The 13,887-nt window shown below is 41.8% G+C and overlaps 1 protein-coding gene across 1 annotated transcript; it reads left to right on the top strand.

Annotated features, from left to right (window-relative positions):
- Positions 1 to 2,466: 2,466 nt before the first annotated feature.
- LOC100398500 (olfactory receptor 4C13) lies at positions 2,467 to 5,111 on the top strand. The gene has a single exon (XM_009008114.5). The coding sequence runs from the start codon at positions 2,499 to 2,501 to the stop codon at positions 3,432 to 3,434; it is 936 nt and encodes a 311-aa protein (XP_009006362.1). The 5' UTR covers positions 2,467 to 2,498; the 3' UTR covers positions 3,435 to 5,111.
- The last annotated feature ends 8,776 nt before the right edge of the window (positions 5,112 to 13,887 follow it).

The raw sequence follows: 13,887 nt of genomic DNA, 5'->3' as shown, positions 1-13,887 counted from the left end.
TTTTTATTTATTTATTTATTTATTTATTTTTGCTTTCCATTTGGTTGGTAAATCTTCCTCCATCCCTTTGTTTTGAGTCTTTGTGTATCCCTGCATGTGAGACGGATCTGAATGCAGCCTACTGATGGGTTTTGGCTTTTTATTCAATTTGCCTGTCTGTGTCTTTTGATTGGGGGATTTAGTTTATTTAAATTTAGGATTAATAATAATATATGTGAGTTTAATACTGCCAGTTGATGCTAGCTGGCTGTTTTGCCCATTAGTTGATGTAAATTCTTCATTATGTTGATGCTCTTTACTTTTTGGTATATTTTTGGAAAGGCTGATACTGGTTATTCCTTTCTATGTGTAGTGCTTCTTTCAGAAGTTCTTGTTAAGTAGGCCTGGTGGTGATGAAATCTCTAAGTACTTGCTTGTTCACAAAAGATTTTATTTTTCCTTCACTTGTGAAGCTTAGTTTGGCTGGATATGAAATTCTGGGTTGAAAGTTCTTTTCTTTAAGGATGTTGAATATTGGCCCTCACTCTCTTCTGGCTTGTAGGGTTTCTGCTGAAAGATCTGCTGTGAGTCTGATGGGCTTCCCTCTAAGGGTAACCTGACATTTCTCTCTGGCTGCCCTTAGCATTTTCTCCTTCATTCCAACCCTGGTGAATCTGACGATTATGTGCCTTGGGGTTGCTCTTCTTGAGGAATATCTTTGTGGTGTTGTCTGTATTACCTGGAGTTGAATATTGTCCTGCCTTGCTAGGTCGGGAAAGTTTTCCTGAATAATATCCTGAAGAGTATTTTCCAGCTTGGATTCATTCTCTTCATCACATTCAGGTACACCTATCAAATGTAGATTAGGTCTTTTCACATAGTCCCATATTTCTTGGGGACTTTGCTCATTCCTTTTTATCTTTTTTTCTCTATTCTTGTCTTCTCGTTTTATTTCATTGAATTGGTCTTCAACCTCTGATATCCTTTCTTCTGCTTGATCAATTTGACTATTAAAACTTGTGCATACTTCGTGAAGTTCTTGTATTGTTTTTCAGCTCCATTAATTTATTTATATTCCTCTCTAAATTGTCTATTCTCATTAGCATTTCGCCAAACCTTTTTTCAAAGTTCTTAGTCTCTTTGCATTGGGTTAGAACATGTTCTTTTAGCTAACAGAAGTTTCTTATTATCCACCTTCTGAAGCCTGATTCCAACAATTCATCACACTCATTCTCCATCAGGCCTTGTTCCCTTTCTGATGAGGAGCTACAATCCCCTGAAGGAGGAGAGGCATTCTGATTTTGGATGTTTTCAGCCTTTTTGTGCTGGTTTCTTCCCATCTTTGTGGATTTATCCACCTGTTGTCTTTGTAATTGTTGACATTCAGATTGGGTCTGAGTGGACATCCAGTTTGTTGGTGGTGATGTTATTTCTGTTTCTTTCCTTCAGTGGACGCCCCTCCCCCACAGAGCTGGACCTTCCCGGGTTCAACTGTGCTTGCTGTGAAACTCAACCATCAGCGTTTCCAATTGCTGTTTTTTTGTTGGGGTGGGACCAGCTGAGCCCAATCACCTGGCTCCCTGCCTCGGAGCCCCCTTTTTTTCTTTTCCTAATTGAACGGTCGATTCTCTCCCAGGTGCCCCAGTCACCCATCAAAAAGGCGCCACGATCTATGCAATTTCCCATGAGGCGACTGCACCAGCTGAAACAGTGGCGCTGAGATTCGTGGCACTTTTCTGCCCGGGAATCTCCCAGTTTGGCTCCTGGCTTCAGTCCCCTTCCCAATCAGCTGAATGGATGACTCTGCCTTCTCAGAGCTCCAAACACCAACTAAAAGGGCACCCAGTCCCGCATACTCTGCACTGAGAACCACTGCGCCAGGACGCCAGCAAAACAATTGTGCAAGCCAAAAGGGTCGCTCTGGCTACCCGTGGGGTTCCTCTGCTGGAAATCTCCTGGTCCATAAGCAACAAAAATTCATCTGGAAGTCTGGCGTCCACTCTCTCCCTGTGCGTTCACTGGGAGTTGCAACCCTGAGCTGCTGCTAGAAGGCTATCTTGGGTCTCTCTCCCTCTTTATCCTCTTTATCACTCATATTGTGCATAACATTTCACAGTTCAGTATTTTCCTTAAAAAAGCAAATTTTGAGCTTTGCATTCATGTGCCTTGCATTCATGTGCCATAAGCAATGAGGCTTAGTTGCCATTACATATGCAATCATTCAACATTCAGTCATCTCAGATGATCAAGTGTTCACAGCTGGTCTCTTGCCTATGTAGTCACAAAAGTTTCTCATGTCAATACTCTTAGCACAGTCTTCACCAGGGAGGCAATCTGAGTAAACTTACAAAATTCAAAACTATTTTCCTATATCAGAAAAAATCCTCAAATCACAACCCAATAGAATCCAATAATTTATTATATTACATATTAGAATGGAGAATTTTTACAAATTTAAACATGTATTAATAAAAATTGTTTTCTTTTCAGGTAATGTAATTAATGATCATTTGAAATACATGCCGAATAAAAACAATGTGACAGAGTTTATTCTACTGGGGCTTACAGAGAATCCAAAGATGCAGAAAATCATATTTGTTGTGTTTTCTGTCATCTACATCACTACCATGATAGGAAATGTGCTCATTTTGGTCACCATCACTGCCAGCCCATCATTGGGGTCCCCCATGTACTTTTTCCTGGCCCATCTCTCCTTTATTGATGCCTGCTATTCCTCCGTCAATGCCCCTAAGCTGATCACAGATTCACTCTATGAAAAGAAGACCATCCTATTCAGTGGATGCATGACTCAAGTCTTTGGAGAACATTTTTTTGGAGGTGTTGAGGTTATCCTACTTACTGTAATGGCCTATGACCGATATGTGGCCATCTGCAAGCCCTTGCACTATACCACCATCATGAAGCAGTGTGTGTGTAGCCTGCTAGTCAGTGTGTCATGGGTAGGAGGCTTTCTTCATGCAACCATACAGATCCTCTTCATCTTCCAATTACCTTTCTGTGGTCCTAATGTCATAGATCACTTTATGTGTGATCTGAACCCTTTGCTCAATCTTGCCTGCACTAATACCCACTCTCTAGGACTGTTTGTTGCTGCCAACAGTGGGCTCATATGCCTGCTAAATTTTCTCTTGCTCCTGGTCTCCTATGTGATTATACTGTACTCCCTAAGGACCCACAGCTTGGAGGCAAGGCACAAAGCCCTCTCTACCTGTATCTCCCACATCACAGTTGTCATCTTAATCTTTGTGCCCTGCATATTTGTGTACATGAGACCTGCAGCTACTTTGCCTATTGATAAAGCAGTTGCTGTATTCTACACTATGATAACTCCAATGTTAAACCCCTTAATCTATACCCTGAGGAATGCTCAGATGAAAAATGCCATTAGGAAATTGTATAGTAGAAAAGCTATTTCAAGTGCCAAATCAATGTGACTGGAGCCCAACTGAGACAAGGGACAAAAGGATATTTTGGATAATGTCAGCAAGGAATACTTATGGATAAAGAAAATAATTAACCACTGTGATTCATAGATTATGCCTTGATGGGAGTCGAAATGGGGTTAAGAAAAGGGAGAAAACCTAACCAAGTATCATTCTCACAAATTGGAAAAATACTATCAATTTGGGGCTTAGTTTCACTAGCCTCATCCATGTGTATGAAACTTACAGGCCTTCCTTCTAATAACTGTGAAATAAGTAATAAAATAAATATATTGATATTAAGCAATAATGTCCATAACACTGAGGGAGGCATTACTCTTACCCCCATTTAACAAGTGAGGAAACTGGGAGAAGAGGACAGTATCAAAACAGAAGTATTAAATAGACAGCAACCAGAATCCCACCGATTTCCCAAACTGTATGCTTAACTACGATGGTACCCTGCCAGGCAATGATGAGAGAAAATCAGATCATTTTAACAGTTGTCACTTATTGGGACAGGGACTATGCTGGACACATTGTATATATTAGTTCATTAAAAATACAACATTTTTATTAATAATTCTTTTTTATATATCAAATTGATGGTCTTTGTTTTCTGAAACATTATCATAACTAACCACTTCAGGGCTATAAAAGCAAAGAACCATTTAGCGTCTGATGAGTAAACAGTGAGGTTTATACCATGATTCCAAATTTCTCTGTAGGCTTCAGAACCATTATGTATTACTCACATTACCTTTTTTATACTGATAATCCACCAGAAAGAGTGATGGTTCAAATAAAGAAGATGTTTTGATATCAAGGAGAAATTTCTATTTATTAAATATACAGTTATACTCCATAAAGTACTTACCGGCTAGATAACAATAGTTCCTACAAAATACCATGTCTGGCATAGCATAAACATTCAATCAATGAATTAAAGGATTAATGAAAATAAATAAATTCAATAAAATATAAAGCAAAAGTAGTGCCAGAAGCTAGGAAAGTTTTTTCTACCTTCAGTCCGAGAATCCTAGTTGGACCTTAGAAGACAGATATAATTGGAATAAAATTAATTTTAAAATATAGAAAATACATAAATACAAGGGTTGGTTCTTTATAAAAATTAATAAAACTCATATCCCTAGCAAAACCTCTGCTTTGAAAAACATAGCTTTCTATTTTTATCATTCAAAAATGTCTCTGCAAAAAAAATTAGTTCGACTGAATAAAGGAAATACATGCATCCTCCATATGCAAAGAGTCTTACAAATTAATTAGAAATCATTCAGCTACAAAATGGGCAAAGGACAAGAACTATTTCCAAAAGAAGAATGAATGGTCAATATACATATAAAAAACTTTCAACTTCATTAGTAACCATAGAAATGTAAATTTAAAATATTTTGTATGCCAGGCATGGTGGTTCATGCCTGTAATCCCAGCACTTTGGGAGGCCGAGGCGGGTGGATCACAAGGTCAAGATATCGAGACCATCCTGGTCAACAAGGTGAAACCCCGTCTCTACTAAAAATACAAAAAATTAGCTGGGCATGGTGGCACGTGCCTGTAATCCCAGCTACTCAAGAGGCTGAGGCAGGAGAATTGCCTGAACCCAGGAGGCAGAGGCTGCGGTGAGCCAAGATCATGCCATTGCATTCCAGGCTGGGTAACAAGAGCGAAACTCCATCTCAAAAAATATAAAATAAAATAAAATATTTTGTACTAAGCAACTTTTAATTTTCATTGAAAAATAATAATTGTACATATGGGGTATACGGTGACATTTTGATGCATATAATGTATACTGATTAATTCAGGATAATTAGCATATCCATTACATTTATCATTTCTTTGGAAAAACACAACTTTCTAAACACACACACACACACACACACACACACACACACAAGCAAAACCTGAAGAACATATATGTGCTAAGTTAGTTCTTTAAAAATTTTCCCCTGACTTCTACCAAAAATATCAAAATTACATTCCATATGGTTTTATCAGTGAATTTTACATACCGCTTTTTAATACTACCAATTTTATGTCAACATTTTCAGGGATTAGAGAAAACTATAGTACTTCCTAATTAATTTATGTCCACAGTATAACCCTTTATAGAAAAATGAAAAAGGGCATTACAAAAAAAAATCAGATAAATATCTCTCATTAACATAAACACAAAATAATATTTAGCAAATAAAATATAGCCAAATATAAAAATAATAATGTATCATGAGCAAGTAACTCTTGTCCCAGCAATGAAATATTGGTTTAACATTCAAAATAAATTCATGGCCACCTGCTATAGCTCACACCTATAATCCCAGCACTTTGGGAGGCTGAGGTGGCCAGATCAGATGGAGTCCAAGACCAGATGGAGCAGAATCGAGACCCCCATCTATACCAAAAAAAATTTTTTTAATTAGCTGGGTGCGGTGGCATGCACAATAGTTCCAGCTACTTGGGAGGATGAGGTGGGAGGATCGCTTGAGCCCAGGAAGTCAAGGCTGCAGTGAGTGGTGATTGTGTCACTGCCCTTCAGCCTGGGCAACTGAGTGAGACCCTTGTCTCAAAAACAAAAATCAATTTATATATTACACTGCATGAACAATATTAAGTAGAAAAAAATATAATCAATTCAATAAATACAAAAAAACTTGATAAGATTTAACACACGTTCATTATTTTTTTAAAGTTTAAGAAAACTAGGAATAGAATTTCCTCTGTAGGATAAAGCACATTAACATACATCCTATTAAGCCAACACTGTACTTAATTGTACTTAATGAGGAAATACTCAAAACGTTCTCCGAGAGTCAGGAACAATGCAAAACTATCCATTATAACTCCATCTATTCCATACTGTACTGGAGAATCTAACCAGTGCAATAAGGCAAAGAAAAGAATTAAGTGGCATTTAAAAAAATAACTAAGAAAATTTAAAACTGTCATTATTTGCATACAATATTTTTGTATGTATAGCAAATCAAAATTTATAAACTATTAAAACTAATATGTTTATGAGATGCTACATAGTATTAAAAATTTACAATTAAAAAATATGCAACTACAAGATGACTGACTAGATTCAGCTGGGGTGCACCTCTTACACAGAGAGGAACCAAAATACCCAGCAGATATTCACCCTTTAAATAGATCGTCTGAGAAAGAGCACTGGAATGCAACAGAGAAGCAACAGAAGACACTGAGGGTGAAGGAAAGAGACATGGGGCTACCTACTTGGTGTTGCTAGGAGCCAAGAGCAGCCCCAGACCCAAAGAAGGGATAAGTAAAGAAACCCCAGAGAGTCCACATTTTTGCTGCATACTTTTACAATCCCAGCTACAGAAGAGTCCCTCAGCCCTGATAGGCCTCCAGACTGGCATAGAGAGCTGCCTAAAGATCAGGCACAGGTGCTTCTTAAACTTGCATGGAGTCTCACAGGCTTCCAAGCACTGGGCAGCTGCAGCACGGTGCCATTCTGGGAGCCCATTCCCCAAGGATCTCTGTTCTGCTCTGAGGCTGCCATTGCCACTGCTGGCTGCTGGGCAAGGTAGTGAGACAGGAGGCCAGGTGCTCTCATGTGCCTCAAGGAGAGGTTCCACTGCTGCTGCTGTGGAACTGAGGTCATTTGGGCCACATGCCCCTTGCCTGCCAGTCTCTCCCAAAGCTGCCGCCTAGCCATTCCTGTGGAAAGAGGACCACCCTTCCAAGCTGCAGGCCCACAGTGAAGCCACTGTTGCCCCACTTGAGTGTTCCTCCAATGGCCAGGGACCAGCTTGCCCTCCCTGTCACAGCCAGCACTTGAGTCCAGGGACTCTGAGGACAAGGCTGCTGGCTTGGTCCTATCCCTGCACAATTCAAGCATGCCACCCAGGGGCATGGAGATGAGATTTGTGATCTGATCTGATCTAGAGCCCCCACAGTCAGAGTCAGAGGAGAGTGTGGTGTGGGTTCCTACTGAGGCACAGGAGCTGGGTACTCCTCCCTTCATAGCACCAGACCAGGATGGGTGTGGCCTGAGAGCCAAGGTTTCTGCCCCTGACAGGAAGTTTCATGGCCTGGGGAGGCTTTGCCATCTGAACACAGCCAGCTTCTGGTGGCCTGATGCTGTAGGGAAACCCATGGGGTTGGAGGTTTGAGGGTGGGGCAGGTTCCACTGCCACTTCCAGCTGCTGATTCATGGCCACCCCTACCCCTAGCATGAAGGTGCTTTGCTGCAGCAGAAGTGCCTCTGCTCCTCCCTGGATGATCGCTACAGTGGCCTGAGAGCTGACCCCAAATCCTCAGCAGAATCAGTACTTACACCAGCCTTCGAGAGCCTGGTCAAGGACTTCCCAGACCCACCCATGCCTGGCTTTGCCCTGTCCAATCTGTGCAGCAGCAGAGCATGGGACAGGAAGCCCTGGGAGTGCCATGGCTCCACCCCTTACAAGGGGATAGCCAGGGCCTTCTATAATGAATAAAATCCAAGGAAAAATCCCGCTGCTCCCTCTCTCCTAGAAACACCACCTACTGGCTTGGAAGTCAACCTGCACTGCTGATTTTTTTTTTTTTTTTTTAAATAGTCTTTTATTTTTTTTTTATTTTTTATTTTTTTTTTTTTTATTTTTTATTGGATTATAGGTTTTGGGGTACATGAGCAGAGCATGCAAGACAGTTGCGTAGGTACACACATGGCAGTGTGCTTTCTTTTCTTCTCCCCTTACCCACATTTGGCATTTCTCCCCAGGCTATCCCTCCCCACCTTCCCCTCCCACTGGCCCTCCCCTTTTCCCCCCAATAGACCCCAGTGTTTAGTACTCCCCTTTCTGTGTCCATGTGTTCTCATTTTTCATCACCCACCTATGAGTGAGAATATGCGGTGTTTCATTTTCTGTTCTTGTGTCAGTTTGCTGAGGATGATGTTCTCCAGATTCATCCATGTCCCTACAAACGACACCAACTCATCATTTCTGATTGCTGCATAATATTCCATGGTGTATATGTGCCACATTTTTCCAATCCAGTCTATTATTAATGGGCATTTGGGTTGATTCCAGGTCTTTGCTATTGTAAACAGTGCTGCAATGAACATTCGTGTACATGTGTCCTTATAGTAGAACGATTTATAGTCTTTTGGATATATACCCAGTAATGGGATTGCTGGGTCAAATGGAATTTCTATTTCTAAGGCCTTGAGGAATCGCCACACCGTCTTCCACAATGGTTGAACTAATTTACACTCCCACCAACAGTGTAAAAGTGTTCCTTTTTCTCCACATCCTCTCCAGCATCTGTTGTCTCCAGATTTTTTAATGATCGCCATTCTAACTGGCGTGAGATGGTATCTCAATGTGGTTTTGATCTGCATCTCTCTGATGATCAGTGACGATGAGCATTTTTTCATATGATTGTTGGCCTCATATATGTCTTCTTTCGTAAAGTATCTGTTCATATCCTTTGCCCACTTTTGAATGGGCTTGTTTGTTTTTTTCCTGTAAATCTGTTTGAGTTCTTTGTAAATTCTGGATATCAGCCCTTTGTCAGATGGGTAGACTGCAAAAATTTTTTCCCATTCTGTTGGTTGCCGATCCACTCTAGTGACTGTTTCTTTTGCCGTGCAGAAGCTGTGGAGTTTCATTAGGTCCCATTTGTCTATTTTGGCTTTTGTTACCAATGCTTTTGGTGTTTTGTTCATGAAGTCCTTGCCTACTCCTATGTCCTGGATAGTTTTGCCTAGATTTTCTTCTAGGGTTTTTATGGTGCCAGGTCTTATGTTTAAGTCTTTAATCCATCTGTAGTTAATTTTAGTGTGAGGTGTCAGGAAGGGGTCCAGTTTCTGCTTTCTGCACATGGCTAGCTGATTAAACTGCCCACACAACTGCACAGTGCTCAGCTGGCTGGTATCTGCAAGTGCCACCTACTGACCTAGAGGTAGAACTGCACAACCCAATACAATCCCTGCTGACAGAAGTGCATAGTGCTGGGGAATAAATAAGAGGCTTCCCCCTCCCCATCTCTGCAGGAGGCAGTGATCCTTCTCACATGCCCAGTCCACTGCCACTGTAACTTAAAAAAAATACTATTTGAGAAAACCCTTACACTAAGGCTATCATCAAAAAATTCAAAGATGTGGCCCCCTGAAAGCACCCAGAAGCAAAAAGGACCCTGCACAACATATGCTATAGTCACACCCTCAAGAAGGGAATAAATTTCCATCCAAATAAAAGTAAATCCAAACAGGAGCCAGCATAAGAACTCTGCCACCATAGAAAAAAGAGTGTTGTGAAACATTCAAAGGATCACACTATCTCTCTAGCAATGGACACTGCTACCCATATCCCAGCTGCTCCATCTTCAGCCACAACTCAAAGGGACCCTGGCACAGCTGAGGTTGCCACTATAGAGGGCACAAGCCATAAGCTTTGGCAGCTTCCATGTGGTATTAACTCCACAGGTACACAGATTGCAAGAGTGAAGGTGGCTTGACAGTCTCTATCTATATTTCAGAAAATGTATAAGAAAGCCTAGATGCCCAGGCAGAAGCCTGCTGCAGAGGTGGAGCCCTTAGAGAGAACCTCTAATGAGGCCCCACACAGAGTGTCTGCTAGGGCACTGCCTAGTGGAGCCGTGGGAAGGGAGCTGCTGCCCTCCAGAAACCAGAATGGTTGAGCTTGCAACCTCAGCATGCAAAAGCCATGGGGCAGAGCAGCCCAAGGCTTTGGGAGCCCACTTCTTACAACAATATGCCCTGGATGTGGGACATAGAGTCAAATGAGATTATTTTGTAGCTTTAAGGTTTAATGACTGCCTTGCTGGGTTTTGAACTTGCATGGGGCTTATAGCCCCTTTCTTTGGGCTGATGTCTCCCTTTCATAAAGGGAATGTTTATCCAATGCCTGTACTACTATTGTTTCTTGGAAGTACATAAACTGTTTTGATTTTACAGGCTCATAGATGGAGGAAACTAATCTCCAGATGAGACTTTGAACTTTTTACTTTTGAGTGAATGCTAGTTAATGAGTTAAGACTTTGGGGGACTACTGGGAAGGAATCATTGTATTTTGCAGTGTGACAAAAACATGATACTGGTGGGGACAGGGATGGAATGAAATAGTTTTGATATCTGTTCCCACCCAAATCTTATGTTGAAATTTCATCCCCAATGTTGGAAGTAGGGCCTGACGAAAGGTGTTTGGGTCATGGAGGTGGATCCCTCATGACTTGGTGATGTCCTCATGATAATGAATTCTCATGAGACCTGGTTATTTTAAAGTCTGTGGCATCTCCCCCTACTTTGCTCCTGCTTGGCCATATGACATGCCTGCTCCCGCTTCACCTTCCACCATGAGTAAAAGCTCCCTGAAGCCTCCCTCAGAAACCAAGCATATGCCAATGCTATGTTTGTGCAGCCCAAAGAACTGTGAGCCAATTAAATCTTTTTCTTTATAAATTTCCCAGTCTCAGGTATTCCTTTTAGCAATGTAAGAATGGTCTAATACATTCACCATCATAAGAACACGCAAAAGTATAAAATTTACAGGTCTTATGAAGCAGTTACACAACTGAAACTACAAAGCCACTAGGTAACAATTACCATTATGGCAGGAACAAAAACTCACATATCAATATCAATTGTGAATGTAAATGATAGAATGCTCCACTTAAAGAATATAGACTGGTGGAAGGGATTTAAAAAAAAATCCAGCCCTGGTGCAGTGGCTCATGCCTGTAATCCCAACACTTTGGGAGGCCAAGGCAGGTGGATCACCTGAGGTCAGGAGTTTGAGACCAGCTCCCAGCGAGAGCAATGCAGAAGGTGAGTGATCTCTGCATTTCCAACCAAGGTACCAGGTTCATCTCAATGGGACTGGTTAGACAGGGGGGTAGCCCAAAGAGGGGAAACCGATGCAGGGTGGGGTGTTGCCTCACCCAGGAAGTGCAAGGGGCTGGAAAACTCTCCCTCCTAGCCAAGGGAAGCCACTAGGGACTTTTCTGGACATTCCAGCACTCTGGCTCAGATACTGGGCTTTTCCCACAGTCTTTACAACCCACAGAACAGGAGATTCTCTCTGGTGCCTATAACACCAGTGCCCCAGGTTCCCAGCACAAAACTGGGTGGCCATTTTAGCCAGTGCCTGAAATGCCAATGAGACAGAACTACTCTTTCCCCTGAAAAAAAGGGGGCTATGGCAGGGAGCCAAGTAATCTGCCTCAGTGGATCCCACCCCCTCAAAGACCAGCAAGCTAAGACCCACTGACTTGAAATTCTTGCAGCCAGTACAGCAGTCTGAGCTCAGTCCTGGATGGTCGAGCTAGGTGGGGGGAGGGGTGTCTGCCAACACTGAGGCAGTTCTAACCTTGCCTGTGTAAACAAAGTCACTGGGAAGTTTAGAAAGCAGCTGGGCAGAGCCCATGGCAGCTCAGCAAGGCCTCTGCAGGCAGACTGTGACTAGACTCCCTTCTTGCTGGGCAGGGCATCTCTGAAAAAAGGCAGAAGCCCATCAGGTACTTCTAAATAAAGCCCCGCCTTCCCAGGACAGAGCATCTGAGAAAAGGGGTGGTTCTGAGTTGACTTCAGCAGACTTAAACATCCCTGCCTAGCAGCTCTGAAGGGAGCAATGGAGCTCCCAGCACAGTACTTGAGCTCTAATAAGGGACAGACTACCTCCTCAAGTGCCTCCCTGATCCCTGTAAATTCTAAGAGACATCTCATACAGGAGAGCTCTGGCTGACATCTGGTGGGTACCCTTCTGGAATGAAGCTACCAGAGAAAGGAAAAGGCAGCAATCTTTGCTGTTTTGCAGCCCCCATAAGTGATTCCCAGTCAAGCAGGGTTTGGAGTGGACCTCCAGCAAACCGGCAACAGAAGGGCCTGTTAGAAGGAAAACTAAAAAACAGAAAGAAACAGCTTCAACATCAACAGAAAGGACATCCACTCAGAGACCCCATCCAAAAGTCACCAACTTCAAACACCAAAGGTAGATAAATCCATGAAGATGGGAAGAAACCAGTGCAAACGGCTGAAATCACCAAAAACCAGAATGCCTCTTCTCCTTCAAGGGATCACAGCTCCCACCAGGAATGGAACAAAACAGGATGGAGAATGAATTTGATGAACTGACAGAAGTAGGCTTCAGAAGGTGAGTAATAACAAACTTATCTGACCTAAAGCAGCATGTTCTAACCCAATGCAAAGAAACTAAGAACCTTCAAGAAAAGTTAGAGGAAATGCTAACTAGAATAACCAGCTTAGAGAAGAACATAAAAGATTTTATGTAGCTGAAAAATGAGAAGGCAAGACAAGAGAAAAAAAGAGTAAAAATAAATGAACAAAGCCTCCAACAAATATGGGATTATGTGAAAAGACCAAATCTATGTTTGACAGGTATACCTGAATGTGTCAGGGAGAATGACACCAAGATGGAAAACACTCTTCAGGGTATTATCCAGGAGAAATTTCCCAACATAGCAAGGCATGCCAACACTCAAATTCAGGACATACAGGGAACACCACAAAGATATTCCTCAAGAAGAGCAACCCCAAGGCACATAATCATCAGATTCACCAGGGTTGAAATGAAGGAAAAAATGCTAAGGGCAGCCAGAGAGAAAGGTTGGGTTACCCACAAAGGGAAGCCCATCAGACTCACAGCAAATCTCTTGGCAGAAACCCTACAAGCCAGAAGAGAGTGGGGTCCAATATTCAACATCCTGAAAGAAAAGAATTTTCATGCCAGAATTGTATAAGCAGCTAAACTAAGCATCATAAGTGAAGGAGAAATAAAATCCTCTATGGACAAGCAATTGCTGAGAGATTTTGTCACCACGAGGCTGGCCTTACAAGAGCTCCTGAAGAAAGCACTAAACATGGAAAGGAATAACCAGTACCAGCCACTGCAAATAACATACCAAATTTTAAACACCATCAACACAATGAAGAAATTGCATAAAGTCATGGGCAAAACAACCAGCTAGTATCAAATGGCAGGATCATATTCACACATAACATTATTAACGTTAAATGTAAATGGGCTAAATGCCCCAATCAAAAGAAACGGACTGGCAAACTGGATAAAGAATCAAGATCAATCAGTGTCCTGTATCCAGGGACCATCTCACATGCAAAGACACACATAGGCTCAAAATAAAGGGATGGAGGAAGATTTACCAAGCAAATAGAGAGAAAGGCAAAGCAGGGGTTGCAATCCTAGTCTCTGAAAAAACAGACTGCAAATCAACAAAGATCAAAAGAGACAAAGAAGGGCATTACATCATGATAAAGGGATCAATGCAACAAGAAGAGCTAACTATTCTAAATATAAATGCACCCAATACAGGAGCACCTAGATACATAAAGCAAGTTCTTAATGACCTACAAAGAGACTTAGACTCCCACAGTAATACTGGGAGACTTAAAACACTCTACCGTCAATATTAGATCAATGACACAGACAATTAACAAGGA

The sequence above is a fragment of the Callithrix jacchus genome, chromosome 10, assembly GCF_049354715.1.
Source record: "Callithrix jacchus isolate 240 chromosome 10, calJac240_pri, whole genome shotgun sequence".
In the NCBI taxonomy this organism is placed as follows: domain Eukaryota; kingdom Metazoa; phylum Chordata; class Mammalia; order Primates; family Cebidae; genus Callithrix; species Callithrix jacchus.
Note: the sequence above shows the minus strand (reverse complement) of the source record. Positions and strands in the feature narration are given on the sequence as shown.